General features: G+C 35.2%; 1 protein-coding gene across 1 annotated transcript; it reads right to left on the reverse strand.

Moving 5' to 3' along the window:
- Positions 1–5,736: 5,736 nt before the first annotated feature.
- Positions 5,737–7,790, reverse strand: LOC107634258 (putative cyclin-D6-1). Its single transcript, XM_016337809.3, has 6 exons — positions 7,477–7,790; positions 7,310–7,390; positions 7,096–7,191; positions 6,810–7,020; positions 6,602–6,732; positions 5,737–6,220 (listed from the first exon to the last, which is right to left on the reverse strand). The coding sequence occupies exons 1-6, from the start codon at positions 7,654–7,656 to the stop codon at positions 5,912–5,914; spliced, it is 1,008 nt and encodes a 335-aa protein (XP_016193295.1). The 5' UTR covers positions 7,657–7,790; the 3' UTR covers positions 5,737–5,911.
- Positions 7,791–24,958: the final 17,168 nt, after the last annotated feature.

The raw sequence follows: 24,958 nt of genomic DNA on the forward strand, positions 1-24,958 counted from the left end.
AAGTAGCCCTCTTATTTGATGGTTTAACCCAAGGTTGGGGGATAGATTCAGAAAATCCCATTGCATATTCTTCAGGAACATCGTCCATATCATTCACAGAAGAGTCAGTACCTAAACTATTACTAGAGTCCTCTGGGTCACTATCCATTATCTCAGCAAGTTTCACACGAGGCATGACAACAAAAAAGAAGCAATTCCTTAAAAAGGGGGGGGGGGGAAGAAGGAGAACAGCAACAACAAAATAGAGTAAACATCAATATCACGCAAATACCAACGACAAAAATGTTCAAAATATAAAGGAGAATATTGCAGAACACTCAAGAAATTCTAAAAAAGCCAAAGAGCATCGCATGTCAAGAAAACAACCAAGGAGTTCTCAAATGAAACAAAAAAGCAAAGGTATGAAAATCATTCATCATATTCTTTACTCGATAAAGCCACTAACTCCTCATATCCTCACAATATCATATTTCATTTGGTGACATATATGAAAATATTGCAAAACATTATACGTTTATAGCTTTGAAAGAATATAAATATGGAACACTAAAAATTTGTTCTAATTGAAAAAGTTTATAAACAAATTACTTATGACTATACTATACAAAAAAAAATAAATTTTTAATTAAATTATTTTTATTCTTAAATATCTATTTTATAGTTGCAGATGAACATTGTTCATGATGTTTAACTCAATTTCTTTTATTTTGTGATGCCATTGGAAACATATACAAATGAGAACATGTACAAATGAGGATACAACATCCAAGTTGTAAGGTGAAAGACCTTTATCAAAGAATCCCTATAGCTAATCCCAAAATTAGCAACTCAATATACATGGGGCTGAGAGGGGTTACATGAGAACAAAGGCAGAGAACATAATAATAAGGGTTCATAGTAACAAAGAATACAGAATGATCATCAGAGTTTTGACAAGAGTTCAGAGTAACAAAAGTTCAGAACAATATGAAATAAAAATGTCAAATATACAATAGTAGATATTCAAGTGCCAGAATCTCACACAAGAAAATAGGAGTACGCATTATATGACAAAAAAGGGAACAAGACCCAAGACAAAAGCAAGAAAAGAAGAAAAAGAGTTTTACCAAGTAAGAAGACAGAGTGAGAATACAGAGCAATGTTGAATATGGGAGTGTCCTTTGTCCTAAGAAAAACTCCCAATTGTTGAAGAAGACAGAGGGTTTGGATGGTGGTGCTGCTGTGTAAAAAATACCCTAACAAAGATGATGAGAAACACGCTCTCCCTGTCCTCCTAGGTGTTCTTCCCTTCTTATGTGTCTCTCCAAATCCAGGTATTCAAATTTAAAACGCGTCCAATTAAAAGGGTAAGAGTTTCTCCCTTCTTATTTTCTTATATATTAAATTATTATATTAAATCAAATCTTTCCTCTTTTTTCATTTAAAAAAAAAGAGTTTATATATATATAAATAAATAATAATAATATTATGTATATATACATACACTACTTTTAAAAATAAGTACATACATACAAATAAATTATGAATATATTCATTTACTAATCTTATTTATTTATTTTATTAATATTTAAAATATTTGCACAATAACATTCTTTTATTTATTTTTTTTATTTTTTATGAGTACATAATTATATTCATATTATACATAAATATTTATATTTGAATATTTACAAATACATATCTCATTATGACAAAAAATAAATAAATAAAAGAGGGGAAATTTGATTCTTTAGACTTATGATATGTTAGCTTCTTAAAAAAAAAAATATTATTCTTGTTCTGTTGAGTACAAAAAAGTTTAATGCAGCTTGAGGGAATACTTTGTACCCTCAAAGACTGCATGGGACTTATGATTGTGTACTAAAAATATAAATATTTTTTGTACATAATTATTTTTATAATGACTTACAAACATGGTCAAAAAAGAGTTAAGTTCCTCCTAAAGGTATTGGGCTAAAAAGATGGAACCCAAAATAACACCTTGAGGAGTTGAATTTTTCTTCAGTGGGAACTATATTGGTGGAAGTGGATTGGTTGGATTTGGAGTGTAAAGGTGTCATCTAGTTGAAAGAAAACCAAACTAGATGTCCCTTCACTAATGTCACATGTCAGGAGCTTTAGTTTAACGTGTGGGAATCAACTTCCTACCTTTTTCAGTTGACAAGACTTGAGGTGATCCCAAATACTTAAAGATATTTTGGAAAGAGCAGTAAACCAAATGTCAGACTAAAACCATTGGCCAAGGGGTGTCCTCTTCATCATGGTTTTACGCTATAAAAAGGACCTCAAGCCACCTTTGTAAATCATCTTTTTACTTCACTTTTCATCCTTCATCCTTCACTCTCACTCTTCACTTTCACCTTGATCATCTTCTTCTTCGCAGACCCTGAAACCCTTTTCATCATTTACTTTCACCTTCACCTTCATCCTCTTCTGAGAGCTTCTCTTCTCTGTAAACCATTCTTGTCCACTTTAAACAAAGTTCATTCATCCTCTTGTGACATTAGTGGAGGTCTCAACACTTGTTCTCCATCTCTCTTCCTCACTATTAGTTCTTGTATTAGTTCTTGTATTATTTATTTTCACTTAATCTATTTTTCACGAAACTCACCCGAATCACACTTCCATTTCCAGGTAACAAAAAAAAAGGTAAATATTAATAATTTAATTTTAATATATTATTAGTCTAAAATAATTTTATATGTATATTAATTATATAATATTATATCAATAACATTAATTATTTTTTATATTAATTACATAAATAATTATTTAAAAAAACAAATATAACTACATAATTATATAAAACACTTTACAATATAAATATATCAAAATTAAATTTATATATTAATATGCAGCATCGAAGCGAGAGATTTCTCCCTATTCTACTAGGCGCTAACCTTGACTCACTTTTACAAAACTACAAAGAACTGAAACAGTACGTACAATATACAACATACAAATATAATATACAGGTTACATATAAAAGTACAAACACTTTATCCTCACCAACAAAATTGTTGCTTTCCTGTTATACTAAAAAACTATTATTTATTCATTTTGACTGATACATCAAAATTTATAAAATATTATTGAAATATACACACACACGTATATATAATAAGAATAAATCTAAACTTTAGTATTCAAAATACTATATAAATACTTTATATCAATTTAATATACAAAATAATAAGAATTAAAAAATACATTTTAGTAAAAAATTTAATTTTTAACAAATTTTAAATACTAAACTAATTTTCATTTATTATTTTACTCTGTTAGATATATAAATCACTTTCTACATCGTCAAATTTTATTGCCGGAGGCTAATAAATTCAATTTAATCAAATCAATTTTATTTATTATTTAAAATGACATAAAGTCTTTTACAATTTTTAAAATTTTTAGATAGTCCTTCACTCCTTCTGCATAAACGAATTCTGCTAGCTTTTAATTGAATAATCTGGTTTAATAAAAACTAACTTATCAAAGAAAAGATCGAGATCTAGTTTAGCAATTAAAATTAAATTTAATTTTAATACACTAATATAAAATATTTAATTACGTAATATTATATAAAAAATTATATTAGCCATATGAATAATTATCCAAATTTATTATTGGTTTGCGAAGAAGGTAAGAAAGAAAGCAACACTAAATCCAGGAACATACACACAAAACTGAACCCTACAAATCAAAGTTGTGGTTTGTCTTCTAGTTTGATGTCTTAACTAAAAACAAAAATTCCCGCATGTTATCTTCGGTGATTCTTTTTTTCTCAACTAACGGATTTAATGAATGTCGTACGAGGATCATATCGCAGTGATCTTGTCCGTGAACTATATCCATCAACTTCCCTACTTTCTCATTCTCGCATCACTTTCAAAAATTGAATAAACTTTGCATTGAAAAGGGTCATTTTTCTTTAATAAAAAATCAAGTGTCAAAAGTTTAATCTTTCTCTTATATAAAAAGGTTTTAAAATTCCAAACCAATTATCTCACTTTTTGAGATTACTTACAGACCAACAAAGATGAATTCTAGTAATTCAATGCTATATATAGTAATCTAAATAAAATTTTGCTAATATTAAGACTAATTAAAACCAAAACCAGAGAACAAAGACGGCAATAACAAAATAAGACATTATCACAAAAATTCTAAGTGCATTTAGCTTATATTTTTATTTTCTATTTCTATTTTTAAAATTTTATTAAAAAAACTATAATAAAATTATATTTTTTCTTTTTACTTTTTATTTTTTTGACAAAATTTTAAAATAAAAAATACTAATCAAATCTTCTCACTTGTATCAAAGTTGCAAATAGAAGAGGATACACATACTTTTGATTAAAAAATACTATGTGTCTAAGTTTTTTGAGTAAATAAATTTAATTAAGTTGTTAAAATTTAAAAATCACTCACGCATTATTCTTCCTCCCTCTTCTCTTCCTACGCTCTTTTTTTCTTTTTCTTTCTTCAACGTTGTTGTCGTTGCGGCCACTACCATTGTCATAATCACTGTAGCCACCGCCATCTTCTTGATAATGATGTTATTGTTATTTAATTTTTTTTTTCTCATCATCCTCTTTTATTATATTATCATCACACTCATCGTCTTCATCTTCTTCTCCTATAAATATTCAGAAAACTAGAGTACAGAAATTTTGATACACAACCAATAAAATACGCACAATACATAAATTTTGATGTGCAGCACAAAATTTTTTGGAAGACTATATATCCCAAACATTACTCACCTAACTAACAAAATATATTCGCAGCAAAAACTTGTATGTTATGTATAAAAATTTATGTGTTATGTGCAAAAGTTTGTGTGCTATATGCGAAATTGTATACTATATCTAGGGGTATTGAAAAAAATCAGTTTAACCAATTTCTTTAGTATAAATGATTAAAAGTCTTGTGTCACACAATATACTCATAAATATTTTTGAGAAGGAAGATAATAAACAAAAAATATTTGTATCAAAGCGTAAAAAATAAAGATAAAATAAAAAAACTAAAAAAAAAAGATAAATGATGATAAATAAATAAAAAAAGGTTGAGAGAGAGGGAGAGGAGAGGAGGATGAGAAAATGGAGAAAAAGAGAAAAGGAGAGAGGGGATAGATGTTAAATTTGATTTTTTTTTTTAATATGTTAAAAACTAGTTTTAGCATATAAACTAGTTTAGATTTGGATCCTCTAAATTTTGGATTTTATTTTAGAGAATAAAGTGTAATTTCTCACTTTATTTTATAAATGGAACCAAGAGAAAATATGAGAGAGAAAATATAAGAGAAAAAATATTCAAGGATAAAAGATTATAATTTTCTCTCTCTAAGTGAAATCTAAAATTTAAAAGATCCAAATTCAACTAATTTAAATTGGTTTTATTTTTATGGATGGATTGATTTATTCTAGTGAACTACATTATTAAATTAGTTTAAAATCAGTTTTTACGTGAAAAAATTGGAACATAAATACCCTTAACTATATCGATAAATGTTATGTGCAAAATTTAGTATGCTATACTTCGAAAAATTATTGTGTTATACTTTGAAATTTATGTGCTTTTCAACAAAATTTTGTATGCTAAAAAAATGTGAAAAATGCAAGGCGCGCTCTAATTAAGCTCTAGTGGAGCACTTATATACGCATGTTATTTTGAGAATATCTTTTATTGTTAATGGGCTACCTTAACTAAACTTAGTTGTTAAAAAGAGTTGTAGATATAACATCATTACTTTTGATTCTCATTTTGGTTTCACAAATTGGAAGATAAAAGATCTCTCTTAATCTCTTATCTATTACTAAATAGGCCTAATGACATAGTCGCTTTCGGTTGGACCAAAGAGAGGTTTTAATTAAATGTTATCCTGTGTCCAGTACTTTCTTCTTCATCATCAGCATTGTGCCATCCGAGAAACATGGACCGTTTGATTGTTGTTATTATTATTCATCTTCCTTCTCTTGTTGATGATGAAATCCTTCTTCTCTTGCAAGGCTTCTTCTTCATCATCATCTACTACTATGGCGATTCCTCCATTATTATCGGTTTTCTCACTTTCTGAGCTCAGTGAAAACTTATGGTCTAAGTCTAACACATTCACTGGTGTTCCTGAACTTGAAACTTCATTGATCACACACTCCTCTTCTTCCATCTCCATTCCTACCACTTCTTGTATCACATTATAGCATTTCACCATGTTTTCCTACACCATAGCATCATTTCATTATTATTATTCATGTATACAATAAAGTTTTGACATATTTTAAGAGTTTATCAGTCTAAAATTGTTTTATATTTTCAACTAGTCAAATTCAATTACAATGGCTAATTAAGTGATTGAGGATAATTGATTTTGTATATGGGCAAAAGTTTTATACTTTTAGTCGGAAAATTTTCAATTATACCTGAAATACCGGTGTTTCAGTGATTTTAAGAGTTGATCATATACATTTTATAATCTAGATCAATGATAAAAACCACGAAAATTCCTAATATAGTTGAATCTCTTGCTATACTTTAAGTCATGTAAATCACTTGCTATTTGAATTTTCATAATAATGATGGTAAAGGATGAGAGATGTACTTTATTTACATATAAACAATTGGATATTGCTGCTGAGAAGCTTTGGTATTGAAAAGGAAAGAGTTCATGAGAAGCACAAAGAAGTGCTGATGCGGCAATTATAGATGGCTTGAATTCCAAAAGCTTTATCTCTGCATTATCATACCATAAGATGCAATCATTATTATTTAAACTACCATCAAATGAAGTCATAAATTAAATATGATACCTCCTTGTGACTTGAATATAATTTCAGCCACTCTTTTCTTGAGAACCTGTTCCATTGGGTCTTTGACACATATTAAAGTAATAAAGAAAGTTAAGAAGGAGAAAGGGGTAATGGACCGCATTCTCCATTCTAATGCTCCCAAGATGAGTCCTTCCATTCTTTGCATTGTTTGTGTCTCAAAAATGATGCCACCATCATTAATGAGAAGGGCCTGTTAATAAAATCATCACAAGTTTCAATGAATATATCACAAGAACAAAACAAAGTTAATTAAATTAGAATATACCTGAGTATCAATGGCAGAGTACCCTGGCTTTATCATCTTGGATGCTAAAGAAATGCAAGAAATTGCAAGCAGCCTAAGGGCCCATGCCTTTTGTTTCTGTTAGATCTTAAGGAATTAGAATCTATCTTATTCTTCTATATTCAAAAATAAAAAAAAAATATGAAAACATAAGATCATAGGATCATCCAAATAATAAGAAATTTGGTTCCTTTACCAGTATCCCATGGTTGGACAAGAACCGGTCCAGATAGTTGATAGAAAGGTAAGAAACAAGTGGATCCAAACTGCAAGAAAACTGAAAAAGAAAAACTAAAATAATTAAAAAGGGAAGCAACCCAAGATTGGATGAGTTTAAAAATGTGATCTTTTCACAAAAGGGACCTTGGAGATTAGAGAAATGAGTTCCCTTCTAACAGAGATGTTAAAGTTTGAAGCTTTGAGAGAGTGAAAGTAAGTGTGAGATGGAGTGTGTTGAGATTCAATGTGGAATAGTGAAGCAACAGCATCCCATTGAAGAAGAGCATGAGAGTTGTCTAGAGGATTTTCAAGGTCAAACTCCATGGATATGAGTGCTTGTTTGTGGTCCAAGAAGGAAGCAAGGTCTTCTCAATAGGTAAATAGTAGTAGTTCAAGCATTGTTCAATGAGTACTGAGAAGAGAGAGAGGTTGGTTTTGGTGTTTAAAGTAAAGTTGGTGAGAGAGAGAGAGAGAGGGAGAGAGGAATTTTCTGGTTTTTTATTTTTTTTTTCAAATGAATAAAAGAAAAAAGCTTTGCAGTCTTCTTCTGTGTAGCTAGTTGCTTGGCTCTTATTAGCGTTGCTTCATTCTATGTATCTCTCTCTCTCTCTCTCTCTGATTGGTATATTAAATTTTGGGGAAATGGAAGGGTTGTTGGTCCCCTTTGGTTGCATGAGGCGATGGTTTAATAACTGAACCAGAGTTGTTAGATCCTCAAGGCCCAGCTCAATTTGTTTTTTGAAAGTTCACAACCATTCTAATAAAGTGCTTCTCAAGTTTTAAATTTGAGTGTATGTAGAGTAAAATTATTCTAAATTTTACTTTAAAATGGAGATGGTTAATGAGATGAGATCAATCTCATTTTAGAAAGACTATTTCACTTTGATGAATAAACAATTAATTATTTTTTATTTATTTTGGTATTTTTTAATTCGATAAAATAAGGATTACTCTATTATGTATTAAAAATTTATTTAACGATTTATTTATTAATGAGATATTATATGTACAAAATAAAATTTAAATCTTTGATAACAAGTGAGCTAACTACTCACTCAAGTTAACTAATTAAATTTTGACATCTTATATAAAATTTTAAATGAATTAAAATCAAATATTAAAATTATTAATTTCACATTTATTCTTAAATCACTATTTATTTATAACTTGTGATTTTCACAAGGATTAAGATCATTTAAAGTGAAAAGATTTATAAAGTAAAAAAATAAGTATATAATCAACAACTGAATTAAGATAGTAAGACTCATATGAATAATGCTATACATTAAAATCTTTTTATAAATTAAGTCCAACCAAGTTAAACAATAAGACTTGAAATAATGTTAACCATAACTAATTTTTGTTATGTTAGACCAATTTGATTAGACTTGATTAACAAAAAGACTTGAATGTGTAGTATTACTCGATTCACATATGATAGAAATTACAAATTCAACTATAGTTAATTTTTTATTTTATTACTTTACTAATTTTTTTTATTTGAAAGATCTAAATTCATTCCACAAGAATCAAAATCTTCTAAAATAAAGAAATTTATAAAATGAGAAAGTAAATATTATATTTAGTCACCGTTAAATTAATTAAGATATTTTAGTATCATATTCAAGTATTGAATTTGAATTTGCGTTTCTCTGTTGATTAACAATTGATATTATATATTAAAAGGAAAAAAGTTTAAGTTGAATTTGATCCGATATCTATGTGATATTATGTACTTATTGAATCTATTTACCCCCCCCCCCCCTTTCTTTTTCTTTTTCTTTTTCTTCGGTATTGATTGTGCCCTTAAGTAGCTTACTTGTGCTTAATGGCATGCCTCGCTCTGATTAAGATGCGTGTACATCAGTACATGATTGGTCATGACATAAAATGGGAAATGCTACTTACTATTAAAATGGAGCCACTATTCAATAATTCAAATAACCTTACATTAAAAAAATACTAGAAAACCAAATTGGGTTGATCTAATAAGTAATTTATTAATTTGCTTAAATAAGTGTTGGGAGTTTAAATTTCATCTTGTGTATACAGTAACCTATTGGCAATGACAAATCCTTAAATAGCACTCAGTACTGCGATGGATTAATTCTTAGTCTGTCGAATTATAAAAATACTGTGAGAAACAAAAAAAAAAATACTATGGATATCAAGATTTGAGTGAATAGTGCTGCAATTTCTTTTTAGAATTTAATATAAGAACGTTTAGGTGACTAACAATTTAAAATAAGAGATAAATTATTGATATGCATAATAAACTATGTCATATATAATGATGAGACTGAAATTGGTGGAGATATTGCCTTAGGCACGCATGCATGCACCCAAGACCAATTCAATGTCACCGTAATTGATGAGTGATCGATGCAGTGAACCAGCATTTCAATGCATAGTAAGAATATATAATGATTAATGAGGCATGATGTTCTTAGCACAAACCCATAAGTGGGATTAGGTTTCTTTGTGTTTAATTAATAATATCCCGGTATATTTATTCATCTCAGTTAATTAGATGGCTCGCTACAAACATTAAAATAACCTTTTTCATGTTTATATCTAGGTCAAAGGTTTGTGTCCTTAATTATATTGATCAATAAATAAATATATTGGAATTCAAGAGACTGCCAAATAATATTAGGACAAAATTAAATCATATATCGATATTCGGTACTTACCACTTGCATTCTACATTGCCATCATCATCTGAAATCATAAGCCTAATGACATAGATTTCAATTCCATATTAGTGGTTCGATCGACTTTATTGAACGACTTGAAAGTAATTAGAGAAAGATAACAATGTGACTTGGACTAAATAAATTACATACAATTTTTTTTGTATGTTCCAAACTTATTGATGAATATAATAAAAAAAAATCATCCGATAAGTGTTATAAACGAGTGATGATTTTATGCATTTAACATTGTCACAAATAATTTAGCAACGATATATTACTAACGATTATCTAAAATTGCTCATCATTCAATTCATTGGTAATGTTCAAATCAGTAATGTTTTTTAAACCGTCATAAAAATATTTAGCGGCACTTAAAACCGTCACTAGACAATAAAAATAATTACTGCAAAAATACTGTTTTTTGTATTAATCCAGTTTATTAGATTTGTGTAACAAATATTTACTCTTAGGTATAAATTGATCGTTTATATCCAAACATTTGAAAAAGTTTCCAATAATAACTCTTTGGTGCACCGATTTAGAACAACCCCATCCTACAATAAGCTATAGAAGCATGTGCTATATAAGTCCAAATTAATTACCTTTGGAATAAACAATGTTTTCATGTATGTTGAGGGTATGCAATATGATATTTAGGGGTTACCTACTTGCATGCATAAAAAAGCATAGACTTAGACCTAAGTAATAATGTGTGATACAAAAAGCAGGACATATGCATATATAAGGTATACATTAAAATCCATCATCATCAATGCATGTCTTCAAACACAAACGTGTGTGGGAGCTGGTAAAGACGAAATTAAAGATAGTAGCTAGGCAAAACATTAAAAGAGGTCACGGTTCTTATACTAGGTATATGAATGGACTTACATATTAAAAGGGTCATAAATAAATATATAGTTGGGCGAGTTACTATAAACTATATTTAGAGCTAGAGCTAGTGCACTGTATAGTGTGGAACAAGTTCCGTTACAGCTAGGCAAACTTTAAATTGCATAAACCTTAATTTAACTCCAAACATGGGACCATCAATCCTTCATACGTGGAGCAGTGTCCAGTAACCTACTTCTTCCATGGATATATAACACGTACATCTCACTTTATGATGTACTTATTATTTTTGGTAGTCACTTTATGAAGGACTTGATATTAGTACATGCCAAATTTTTTAACAATTTATATAGTCTACGATTAACTTTAAGTGTGTGTATGTATATAATGCTAAAAATTTTTATTTAGATAAAATGGATAATAATAATAATAATAATAATTTTTTTTTTGTTATAAAAACTCAAATAACATGTCATTAAATCATTTATATCAAATGTTTAAACTATTAATTATTATTATTTTTCTTTTTAATTTGAGGAAGGAGAAACTATTAATTAAGTCAATACGAGACACCGATTTAGTTTTGTTCTGCTGTTATGTTTCTGAAATTCATGTATGTAATCGCATATGAGTAAATCTCCATAGTGATCCTCGAGATTGACGTTGTGCACTAAAATCGTCTCTAAGATTCTAATTGCACTAATTACGTCTTTGAGATTGAAAAAATTGTACCATAGCAGTCATTGACCCGTTTTCCGTTAACGATGTGTTGACATGGCTTGATGACGTGGACATTTGGTGACACGTGTCACCTCATGATTTGGCCAGGTGTAACGGTATGATGACGTGTCGATTAACGACACGTTGCATGCTGACATGGATGAGTATGCCACGTGTTACAATACTATTTTGCCACGTGTCAGATTATGCCACGTGTTACAATGCTATTTGTCCACGTGTCATCCACTATGTTGTCGTTACATGTGTACCAAATTAGTCCCTTACTTTGCATCAAATGACTCATTTTAGTGCCTGAAATTGAATGATGTGCACCAAATTAGTCCCTTCATCAGTTTTTTCTCATTTTTTTATAAATTTAAAATTCTCATTATATATTTGAATACACTAATTTTAATTTTATCTTTTCACAAGTTATTTAAATACAAATATTTTATTAAAAGAATTATGTGACATATTGATATTGATTTAATAAAGAGTGTAAGTTAAGAGTATAATAATATTCCTTAATACAATTTTTTTAATATTTAACACTTTAATAAATTTTTTAGGAATACTTGATAAGGCACTTATTAACTAATATAAATTCATTATTCCCATCCATTTTAAGAATATCCGATTTCCCATATAATTAACTTCTCACTAAATTATAGATAGATTTATACTGTCGATTATAATAATTCATTTTATCTATAACTTTAGTTAGGCGACTTTTTCATATATTACACTATTAATCAATATAAGTACTTATTGTAATGTAACCATGACTTGAACAGTATTAAAATAGATACAAATAAACACAAGAGACAATAATAAATTTTTGGTTTTAGTTAACATGTACTCTAATGATACAAGTTAATATTATTAATTAAAAAATTTATTATAAAATATATATAATAAAAAATATAATTAAAATTAGTATATAAAAAAATATTGAAAATTTTAAATTTATAAAAAAAAATGAGAAAAAACTGATGAAGGGATTAATTTGGTGCACGATATTCAATTTCAAAGACTAAAATGAGTCATTTGATGCAAAGTAAGGGGACCAATTTGGTGCACATGTAATGATGACATAATGGATGACACGTGGACAAATAGCATTGTGATACGTGACATACTCATCCACGTCAGCATGCCACGTATCGTTGACCGACACGTCATCATACCGTTACACGTGGCCAAATCATGAGGTGACACGTGTCACCAAATGTCCACGTCATCAAGCCACGTCATCACGTCGTTAATGAAAAACGGGTCAAGGACTACTATGGTGCAATTTTTCCAATCTCAAAGACGTAATTGGTGTAATTAAAATTTCAAAAACAATTTTAGTGCATGGCGTCAATCTCAGAGACTATTATAAAAATTTACTCAATCGCATGTGTTCTCAATAACTACCTCATCAATGGTCACTGCACATACCACTAATAATGGGTCTTCTTTTTCACCCTTCCCGGGGATTATTGTGCTCCATTCCTTTGGAAAAATTTTGTATATGATATTGTATATGTTTGAGATATAATTATTTATATATTTTTTTATTAATTTAAATTTTTAAAATAAATAATTTATATTATATATGACAGGTCAAGTAATTTCTTGGTATTGTTGTTACACGACTTGATTCTTTTCCACTCAATTCTGTTGGTGAAATTTTTTTTCCATTGACATATAGGTGATAATTAATCCTATTTGAAAAACACTATTATGGGGAGAGGATGTTAACATAAATTTCCCTGCCATGATAGATATAGCCATATAGGTGACAATCTTTATTGTATTTTTGTTAAGAAAGCATGTTTTTTTTATGGTCTATTATATATACTAATGGTCTTAACTATGGTTCTGAAAATAGTAATGCGCAATCGATTCAATTAGGTTAATTGGAAATCATCCGCTTCACCAATTCGATCAAATAAAAAAATTGATTGCAAAAATCAATAAAAAATGATAAAATTGGTAAAAAAATTGTGAATAAGTTAAACCAGTTTGAATTTTTATTAAAAATTAATTTTTTAAGAAATTCATTTTTTAATATATATTATATAAAAATATATTATATTATTTTATTATATTTAATTTAATAAAAGTTTAACTTCAGTTGAACTTTTAAAATTTTGAATCTTTAACTTTGTTGATTCAATAACCAATAATCTAATTTTGAAAATTTTGGTTTTAATCATTTACTATGTATTTTATTAGTCTATTTAATTTTCAATAAAACAAGGTTTTAGAAGATTTAGAAAATGGAGTTGAATATATGACCTTCTTTAATTTTAAATTATTAAGCTTTTAAATAAAGAACTTTAAACTTGATTTCTGTTGATCTGCGTAGCGGATAAATCAAGAGACAATTTTATTTTGTCTCATAAAAAACAAAAGACAGAACTAAAGCATAGAAGAAAAAAAAGATGACACAGTCATATATTCTGGTTCAGTTGCCTTGTGCAATGCAATCTACATCCAGTCTCTGTTAGTGTTGCAAGTGTGAGGAGTGTTGAAGTTAGTCCCACATCAAAGAAAGCATGGAAGAGTGAGGAGTTTATAAGATGAGAGACCCATTAACTTAACACCTTAAGGTTTTGAGTTGGATGTGGTGTCTTCTCATCTTATGTTCTCTCGCTTGATTCCTCTCCGAAGTCTTCCCAGTGATCGAGAGCTCCCCACGGTTGGCCCAACAAGTGGTATCAGAGCCGATGGTTTAATCGGTCTGGTTTTAAGGGGTATTCAAGGTGAAGCATCGAAAGTCTTCCCGGCAAAGGTGGTTCGGGCGGCGTGTCCCGCGGTGTTTTGCGGCGGTGTGATGGACGAATACTCGTGGTGGTGGAGGAGCTAGAAAGAGGGGGAGTTGGTGCTTGATGTGGAGGCTCACACTTAAGGGGGAGATTGTTAGTGTTGCAAGTGTGAGGAGTGTTGAAGTTAGTCCCACATCAAAGAAAGCATGGAAGAGTGAGGAGTTTATAAGATGAGAGACCCATTAACTTAACACCTTAAGGTTTTGAGTTGGATGTGGTGTCTTCTCATCTTATGTTCTCTCGCTTGATTCCTCTCCGAAGTCTTCCCAGTGATCGAGAGCTCCCCACGGTTGGCCCAACAGTCTCCACCACAACATTGGTGAAATTTTCATTATAATCCAAGTATTACATACAGTCATACACCAATTCCCTATAACTCAACTTAATTCTATCTGGACACACAAGTTTCAACATAAATTTGACTTGACTATGCTAATACCTAGACTCACCACAGTAAGTGCTTCTCCAACTTAGTAAGGAATACTTCTCAGGTACATGACACAAGATAAAAAATACAATAAAAAGAAATCTAAAATCACTTTTGACTTTTTTCTCAAGTGTTTCTCTCAACCTTTTTTTACTCTTATGGCTTTTTTTCAATGCCTCTCTTTCTTGTTTTTTACCTCTCAAAGAAAACTAAGAACGATATACATTGAAACTGAAATACAAAACAGTAAACATGAAGGAGATTGATGAATCACAGCTTTAACTCTATGCACTGAACCTAGCTTCTGAACTCATAACTTTGTTCTTCATCTTGGCGGAATGCTCCCTTTAGTGTAGGTGCAATGTTTTCAAGACTTCGAATTTTGTTGTGAGATTTTTTACTCTTCTCTCAATTCGGGTTCTCTCTTCTTGAGTTTTAATGAGATTCAGCTTTTTTTTGATACCTTAGTGAGAGTCACATTTAGAGTTTCTTTAGAGTCAACTTCTTGAATTTTGGACTTTTAAAATTTATCATTTCTCTTTCTTCAATCAACCCCTAAAATTAGGAATTTTAAATTTGGTCGTTTGTTTGACCGAAAAGTGTAGAACAACACAAATTTATTTGCTCAGTGATAATCTAAAATTTACATCCTTGAGAGTGTGTTTTGGTCTCAAGTAACCATTTAAACCTTTGATTTACAACCGTAAAAATCAACCACCATTTTTTTTAATTTTTCCAAAAATAGCGTTGTAGAGAATAAAAGAAGAAGTGAATATATACCCCTAAATTAGGATTATATCCTATAATTTGAGGCCAAATCAGACTAAAGATTCTCTCTAGATCTTGGGCTGCCAAAGATTATAAATACTAGGAATAATGCCTCCTAAACTATCTTTCTAATCTTTTTGTATCTTTTAAATCTCAAATTAACTTGATTATTGCACTTTTTGCAGGTACTCACCCATCTCTCTCAAAGATGATGGCTGACTGATGACTCTCTTTCTCAACCTCCTTTTTGATATTGTGAGTAATTCTAGACTAAAACATCTCTCATATATAATTTCCCTAGTTTGTTTCAAATCGTTATTATTTTTCATTTCCTTTATTTGTGCTTGTTGTAACAGAGTAAATTTTGGGGTCCCCCACTTTTGTTCCTTGTTATTGATCTCATAAATTAAAACTTGGGTAAAAAGTGTCGGGAAAGTGAGTATCAAATGATTTATGTCCCTCACACAACCCTAAAGTGCAAAAGACTATATGATATCTCGAGCCAATAGCCATTGCTAAGCGAAAAAATGGCACAACCTAGCTATACGTACTACGGTTCTCAAATTAATCAAGCAAGCAACTAGTACATTTATAATAATCCAATTCATTTAATACTTTGCAATATCACTTTTGTGGCGGCCAGAAACTGAAGTCTTTCTTATATAATTTCACTAGTAATAATATACATATATGCCCAGAGATGGAAAAAATGACAATTTTATTCCTTGGTTGATTGAGCACATGGTCAAGTTGAGATGCGTTGAAACATCTCTGCCACCACAAAATAATAAAGATAAATGGATTTCAATTGGCCGTAGTTGCAAATTGGGACAGTCAACTATTATCCGTGACTTCTGATCTTTAATAATCATCCATGGAAGGAAAACTCCTGTCTCATAAATAAAATATACATTTGAAATTTTAGTGTATATATATATATATCAATGTAATATTTAAATTATAAAGATCCTGTATTGTTAGAGATATCATATTCATTTATTTATCTTTTTTTATCAATTTAATTTAAAAATAATTTTATTGTTGGAAATAAACAGTACAAATTCATCATGTATCAAATAATTTATTATTATTATATTAAAATATTAATATTATTAATCAACTCGTTGACTGATGGACATCTGATCTAAATTGAAAAATTTTTTGTAACTCTTTGCACACTATAAATTTTTTTTTTCAAGAATTAGGCTCACATGCCTTTCTGTGTGTAGAGGTAAAGGAATAAAATTCTTGTGCTAATTTTTTCATCTCTTTCCTCTACTTTTGACATACATATATATAGTATGAGATTTGTTATTGAGTTTAAATTTAAATCTCAATTCAAATTTAAATAATATCTTGTGGTTTCAAATTTGAATCCTTCAAATCTTATGAATCATATCATAACAATTTAAAACAAAATCAATTAAGATCTCATCCAAACTTAGAATTCAAATTTAAAAATAGAATAACTAATTATTCTCAAATCTCATTTAATATTCTCAATTATCATACTATTATTATATTCTTGGTGCTAGCAAAGAATATAATAATATTTTATTTGAATTAATATAATTATTTATTTGATCAAATCAAAATAATAATTAAATAATTCTACAGCAAATATTAGAACACTCGTTAGTGGGTGACCCTATAGGTTCAAAATATTAAATGGGTAGTAAATTAGTCATACTAAATTTACTAATCAAGGTTGGCATCTAGCAACACTCCTTAACGATCCGATAGTATGAAGTAATATATTTTTATTAAAAACCCGAGAAGAACAAAGTTCATCTTTTCCGCTCTTGGTTAACTCTTAGAGTATGGTTACTTGTCAAACTCATTTTTTCATTCATTCAATCTCCTTGGCCAAGATCTTATTCATCTCAGTCATTATAATTGTATAGTTCAAACTCTTTATCGAGAGTTAACAGATTTTTTATTGACTAATCATTAATTTTTTTTCTACAAGTATTTAAATCATACCCAATATCCATTCAACTAGCATCCTAGGACATTAGGTGTCCGAAATCAAAGTGTTCGGTAAGTCGATTACCGATCGGTTCCGGTGAAGATCCTGAGAGATGATAGGGGCTCGTCAGGTCGTGGACTGCCGGTCAGGGGTGTACGAGGTCCCGAGTACTTCGTGTGGGAAAAAGGGGGGGGTGCCACCTGCAAAGACACTCCGCGCCCTTGTCAGTAAATGTGCAGGCGAAAAGGGTGATGTGGTATGTGACGTACCTCGGGGGAAGAGCCAATCCTCCCCTTATATATTGTCAGAGGTGGGCCCTGTGAAGGTAGGCCCACTATTCCCGAGACGTTTTCTTCACAGCCATGGATGAGCTGTCACGGACGCGTGTCCGGGTCGGGTGGAGCTCGGGTCGGCCCAAACCAGCAGAGGGTTTGGGCCAGGCCGTAATAGTGCCCCTACGCGCCAGTGGTAGTCGTGAGGACTATTGGCGGCGCGTTTTTTATTTCTCCACACGTTGTCGCCAGATCGGCCGCCCGTGGGGGGGGGGGACGTGCCCCCTGCGCGCGTGTCTTTTGGTTACTGAGGTAACCGTTCATCGCTTCGTTCTCCGTGCTGAGCATTGAATGCTCATAATGGGTTGGGAAACCCCATGCGCAAAGACTATTTTGCCCCCAGTCTTTCGCGCTTCCTGGGAGGCAGTTTTAAAAATAGTTAGCCTCCCCTTTTTTTCACTTTTTACGCTTTCGTCTCTTCCATTCCTTTGCTGTCTCCTTCCTCTTCCTTTGGGAATTTCAGCGTGTTGTTGCAGTTTTCTTTGAGCATCTTCCTCTCATTCCTCCAGCTTCAACAAATTCAGGTAATCCTCTGGCTCCTCTCTTTTCTGCTCTGTTTATTGTGTGTTTGTTGTATTTGCTTAGTGTCCTTGTTGTTATGTGGCCTTTCGATGCTAGGTAGATATGTTAGGGGAGGGGTACCATTCCAGGGTAGGTTTTTAGATGACTTGTGGAATAGATGTAGCTTTGGCCATGCTTGATCTTAACTGTTGAGTGGGGTAAACATGGTTTTTGGGTTTTATCCGGGCTCCCGACCTCATAGACTAATGGAGTGGTACCCCTACTGTAGGTATGCCTCGCGTCGTCTCCCGGAGTTCTACCTCGGGTGCAAACTACGACCCCTACGCCTGGGTGACCTTAGACATAAAGGACTCGCCTAATCAGATGGATCTGGAAGAGCTGACAGAATTCCGGCAAGCCGGGTACTTATGTGGGGGGACAGACGAGGAGACCAACTATGAGACCTTCATTCCTGCCCCCAACGAGCGGTTGTACGAGATCAACCTCCGTTCTCCCCGGGTTGCCGACTGGATCTGGTTTTACAAGGCCATGTTCACCCAGGTCGGCGTTCGCCTACCCTTCTCTGACTTTCAAATGTCGCTCCTCAATCGGATATCCGTGTCGCCGTCGCAGCTCCATCCGAACAGCTGGGCTTCTATCCGCTGTTTCGAGATGGTCTGTGAGTATCTCGAGCTGCCGGTGTCAGTGGATGTCTTCCTCTTTTTCTTCAACCTCACCAACCCCTCTAAACAAGGGAAGGCGAGAAAAGGGTTCCTTTCTTTCCGGTCTGCCCAAGGTCAGAGGATATTTGGTCTGTTCGAGGACTCTTACCATGGGTTCAAAGACAAATTCTTTAAAGTTCGCCCCGCTAAAGGTCGCCATCCCCTTTGGTTATCGTTAGAGGGGGAGCGCCTCATCCCAACTTATCGGAGTTTTGGGGCGGGGTCTAATTCTTTTATAAAGGTTACGTACAAAGGGATGTCCCCTGTAAATAAGAAAATAGCTGATGTGTTGTTTGCTCTCTTTGGGAAGAACCCCGTGAACCCCCATCTCCTCATGGGTGAACGGGAGGCCGCCAGGAGCTATATCCGTGAGTCGTTTTGTTTTGTGCTTGTACTGTTTATCATTGCTCATTTTACCTGATCTAGCGACTAATGTGTTTGTCTGTTTGCTATAGTGGAGATGTCTGCCTCAGTAACGGGGCTTGAAAATTTGATGAAGACCTTCTTCGAGGACAGTGATGAAGAGAAGGCCGGAGAGAAAGATGCCGGGAAGTCGGAGGGGACTTCCGGGGAGAAGGAGGATCAGGCTGTGCCCTCTCCCCAGGATACTGATATGTCGGATAAGAACCCAGAAGGGGCGCAGGCTTCCCCCCTTCCCGAGGTGGTCGTTGGCGGGCATTCGTCCTCTACCCATCAGGAAGATGATGATGTGGAACTCATCCACACCCCTAAGAGGCGGAGGGCGTCTGCGAGCTCAGAAGGGACTCTCACCATTATGGCAAGAAATTTTGATGCTACAAAGTTTATTGACTCGCAGCTGATCCCTGGGACGGAAGAGCATTTTCATGGAACCGACCTGGTTGGACAGGCGAGATGGATGTACCGGACTTTGCTCCGGGGGGCCGTGATAGCTCGAAAGGCTGAGTTCGAGTTGTCGAGAATGCAGGCTCTCCGGAGGAAGCTCGAATCCTCTGGCAAGGCAAACAATGATTTCAAGGTGCAAGTCGAGCTGCTCCAGAGCCAGTTGTCCGAGATGGGGGAGAAGCTCAAGGCTTCTGAGGAAAAAATGACATCTGCCGAGGAGAAATTGAAGGCTTCTGACGAGACGGTGGCCCGTTTAGCCGAGCGGGAGATGACCCTGGAGAGCTAGCTGAATGCCGCTCAGGGTCGGGTGGCGGTCTTGGAGCAGGAGCGTGACCAAGCCGTTTCGTCGGTTAAAGCCGCTAAAGCCGAGGTCGAGGGGCTCAGGAAGAAGCTGAAAGCAACCAAAGAGCAAGGGAAGAACGCGATCTCCATGACTGAGGACGCCCTGAAGGCCCAGGTGAAGATCGTGGCTCCCGATTTCGACACATCGGATATTGGTATCTTCAAGATGATCTAGGACGGCAAGATTGTTGGTATGCCTAGAAAGTGATTTCTTGTAACTTTGGGTTGTTGTGGGTTTGTTGAATATTTCTTTGTGAACTTGTTACTTTATGTTTAGTTGGTTGCTTGGTTGTCTTGTCGTTATTGTTGTTTATCTTGTTTGGCGTTTTATTTTTGTTACCGCCTTTTGGGGCGGGCTTATTGCTTGTGCCCGTTTTGCCGTTTGCGTTGGTAACCCGATTAGAACCGTTGTGGTTTTATTTACGAAGCCGCTTGATATGGCCATGGTTCTGTTGGCTTCCCGGGGTGATCAGTCCCGGGTTGCCGTTTACGAGTGTGGTGCACAAATTGTGAATCACACTTTTCACAACTCGTACCACTGACCAGCAAGTGCACTGGGTCGTCCAAGTAATACCTCACGTGAGTAAGGGTCGAATCCCACGGAGATTGTTGGTTTGAAGCAATCTATGGTTATCTTGTAAATCTTAGTCAGGAAGTTAATTATGTTTATTAGTTGAATTGCAAATAAACAATAGAGCATGGATTAAAGGTTACTTGTTATGCAGTAATGGAGAATATGTTGGAGTTTTGGAGATGCTTTGTCTTCTGAATCTCTGCTTTCCTCTGTCTTCTTGTTCACGCACGCACGTCCTCCTATGGCAAGCTGTGTGTTGGTGGATCACCGTTGTCAATGGCTACCTTCCATCCTTCCAGTGAAAACTACGCTCACGCGCTCTGTCACAGCACGGCTAATCACCGGTTGGTTCTCGATCCGGTTGGAATAGGATTTACTATCCTTTTGCGTCTGTCACTAACGCCCAGCCTTCAGGAGTTTGAAGCTCGTCACAGTCATTCAATCCTTGAATCCTACTCGGAATACCACAGACAAGGTTTAGACCTTCCGGATTCTCATGAATGCCGCCATCAGTTCTAGCTTATACCACGGAGATTCTGATTAAGGAATCTAAGAGATACTCATTCAATCGTATATAGAACGGAGGTGGTTGTCAGGCACACGTTCATGGGTTGAGGAAGGTGATGAGTGTCACAGATCATCACCTCTATCACAGTTAAGCGCGAATGAACATCTTAGATAGGAACAAGCGTGTTTGAATGGAAAGCAGAAATACTTGCATTAATTCATCGAGACACAGCAGAGCTCCTCACCCCCAACAATGGGGTTTAGAGACTCATGCCATCAGAGAATACAAAGTTTAGATCTAAAATGTCATGAGATACAAAATAAGTCTCTAAAAGTTGTTTAAATACTAAACTAGTAGCCTAGGGTTACAAAATATGAGTGGACTATGATGGATGATGCAGAGATCCACTTCTGGGGCCCACTTGGTGTGTGCTGGGCTGAGACTTAAGCAATTCACGTGCAGAGGCCATTTGTGGAGTTGAACGCCAGTTTTTATGCCAGTTTGGGCGTTCAACTCCAGCTTTTGATCCTTTTCTGGCGCTGGACGCCAGAATTGGGCAGAGAACTGGAGTTGAACGCCAGTTTACGTCGTCTATCCTTGTGCAAAGTATGGACTATTATATATTGCTGGAAAGCCCTGGATGTCTACTTTCCAAAGCAATTGGAAGCATGCCATTTTGAGTTCCGTAGCTCCAGAAAATTCACTTTGAGTGCAGGGAGGTCAGAATCCAACAGCATCAGCAGTCCTTTTTCCGCCTGAATCAGATTTTTGCTCAGCTCCTTCAATTTCAGCCAGAAAAATACCTGAAATTACAGAAAAACACACAACTCATAGTAGAGTCCAGAAATATGAATTTTTCCTAAAAACTAATGAAAATAGACTAAAAACCAACTAAAACATACTCAAAACTATATGAAATTAACCCCAAAAAGCGTATAAAATATCCGCTCATCAGAGTGCGATTTCGTGAGGTACGCATTGGAGGATAAAAGATGGAAGAATTTGGTCAAGTAAGAATTAGTCGTTAGCTAGACAAGTTTATGAACACAATAGGCATTTGATAAAAGTAAATAATTGGGAATTAACATTTGACCAAGGCAAAACTCTACCCAGCTTTTCAGGCCGCTTGGTCGGTAAGCCGAAGCTACGAGTAGAATCTCCTCAGGTTACCTGCGTTCCAAGTTCTCGGGATCTCCCTGCCATCGAGTCTTTCCAGCTTTGTAGGCACCTTTGCCGAGTGCTTCTTTGATTCTGTAGGGACCTTCCCAATTTGCCGCCAGTTTTCCTTCTCCTGGGGTCGGTAAACCGACGTCGTTGCGTCATAGGACGAGGTCTCTTTCCTCGAAATCCCTCCTGAGGACTTTAGTGTTGTAGCGCAGAGCTATTCTTTGTTTTAATGCCGTTTCTGACAAGTGGGCCATCTCTCTGGTCTCTTCCACCAGGTCCTTTTCCACCGCCTCGTCTACACCTGCAAGTAGTAGCCATGGGCTCAGTTCACCGATTTCAACGGGTATCGCTGCGTCGACCCCGTATGTTAGGCGAAAAGGGGTTTCCCCCGTAGAGCTTTGTTCAGTTGTTTGGTAGGACCAGAGGACCGACGCGAGTTCGTCGGCCCATGCGCCTTTTTTGTTGTCTAAGCGCTTTTTGAGGCCGAGCAGGACGACTTTGTTTGCGGCCTCCACTTGTCCGTTTGTCTGGGGATGTTCCACCGAGGAAAACTTCTGTTTTATCCCTAGGCCGGTGAGGAACTCCGTGAACTTCTTGTCAGTGAACTGCGTCCCATTGTCCGAAATGACGACTTCCGGGATACCGAAATGGGTTATCACCTGTTTCCGCATGAACTTCCTGCAATTGGAGGAAGATATGCTGGCTAATGGCTCAGCCTCTATCCATTTGGTGTAGTAGTCGATGGCGACTATGAGATATTTGACTTGTCCCGGGCCAACCGAGAAAGGTCCTAAAAGGTCAACTCCCCATTGAGCGAAAGGTCGTGTAGACGTCAGCAGACTTAGCTCGGAAGCCGGCGCTTTGTGGAAGTTAGCGTTTTGTTGACACTTTACGCACTTTCTGACAAATTCCCTGGGAGTCTTTCATCATTGATGGCCAGTAATATCCATCTCGGATGAGCTTCCTCGCTAGGGCCTTGCCCCCGATGTGGTGGCCGCAACATCCCTCGTGGACTTCTCTAAGTACATAGTCCATCTGGTCGGGGTGTAAGCACTTCAACAGGGGTTGGCTGAGCCCCTTTCTGAACAGTTGCCCTTGTATGATTGTGTATCTGGCTGTCTCCCTTCTCAATGTTTTGGCCACCTTCTCATCATCAGGTAACTTGCCAAGTTCCAGGAAGTTCGTGATCGGGTCCAACCAGGAGGGGCTTGACTCCGCCAAATGGAGGGCGACGGTCGGTTCCTTCACCATGCCCTGGATGAGAGATCGGTTACCCGCTCCTGACTTCGTGCTTGCTAGTTTGGACAGGAGGTCTGCCCGTGTGTTTCTTTCTCTTGGAATGTGTTGGACCGTGACCTCTTGGAACTCTCTTGTCAATTCTCTCACCTTTTCCAAATATTTTTGTAGAAGGGGGTCCCTTGCTTGATAGCTTCCGTTTACCTGTGAGGTGACGACTTGTGAGTCGCTGCATACCTCCAGTCTTGTTGCCCCGACCTCCCGAGCTAACATCAGTCCTCCTAAGAGGGCTTCATATTCCGCTTGATTGTTCGACACAGGGAACTCGAACTTGGTCGATTGCTCGTATATGACTTCCGCCGGGCTTTCTAAGATGACCCCGGCTCCCCCGGACGTCTGGTTGGAGGCCCCGTCTACGTGGAGCCTCCACCGTATGCCCGTTTCTTCGGGGGGATCACCGGTCACCGCTACCAAGAAATATGCCATTGCCTGTGCCTTAATTGCATGCCGGGGCTCATACTGCAAGTCATATTGGGAGAGCTCGATGGCCCAGGTCATCATCCTGCCGGCCAAATCAGGTTTTTGGAGTACTTGGCGAATTGCTTGGTCCGTTCTCACGACTATACGGTGACCCTAGAAATATTGCCTCAACCTTCGGGAGGAGGTTAGGAGTGTCAGCGCCAGTTTTTCCAGTTTACTGTACCTTAGCTCTGCTCCTTGTAGTGCCCTGCTCACGAAGTAAATCGGTTGCTGAGCTTTCCCTTCTTCTCTTACGAGCACTGCCGCAAGTGCTTCCTCTATTACTGCTAGGTAGAGGTAGAGTGGCTCTCCGTCCTTGGGCTTTCCGAGCACCGGAGGTGTTGCTAGGATCTCCTTGAAGTGGTTGAATGCTTCCTCACACGCTGGGGTCCATTCGAATGCTATCCCCTTTTTCATCAGATTAAAGAAGGGTAGGGCTTTTACTGCCGATGCGCCTAGGAAGCGAGATAATGCCGTCAGCCTTCCCGCCAACCGTTGGACGTCTTTGATACAACCCGGGCTCTTCATCTGGAGGATCGCTTGGCATTTTTCAGGATTGGCCTATACTCCTCTTTGGGTGATCATGAATCCCAGGAACTTCCCGGCCTCCATG

This window comes from Arachis ipaensis, chromosome B3, assembly GCF_059453495.1.
Source record: "Arachis ipaensis isolate K30076 ecotype BB chromosome B3, ASM5945349v1, whole genome shotgun sequence".
Lineage (NCBI taxonomy): Eukaryota > Viridiplantae > Streptophyta > Magnoliopsida > Fabales > Fabaceae > Arachis > Arachis ipaensis.

What these genes read in the sequence shown, in the direction of transcription:
- LOC107634258 (XM_016337809.3), bottom strand. Translation starts at nt 7,656, where the DNA reads ATGGAGTTTGACCTTGAAAATCCTCTAGACAACTCTCATGCTCTTCTT. An exon ending in TGTCCAACCATGGGATACTG is followed by an intron (nt 7,192 to 7,309) that starts GTAAAGGAACCA and finishes AAGATCTAACAG; the next exon opens with AAACAAAAGGCATGGGCCCT. An exon ending in TATATTCAAGTCACAAGGAG is followed by an intron (nt 6,733 to 6,809) that starts GTATCATATTTA and finishes ATGATAATGCAG; the next exon opens with AGATAAAGCTTTTGGAATTC.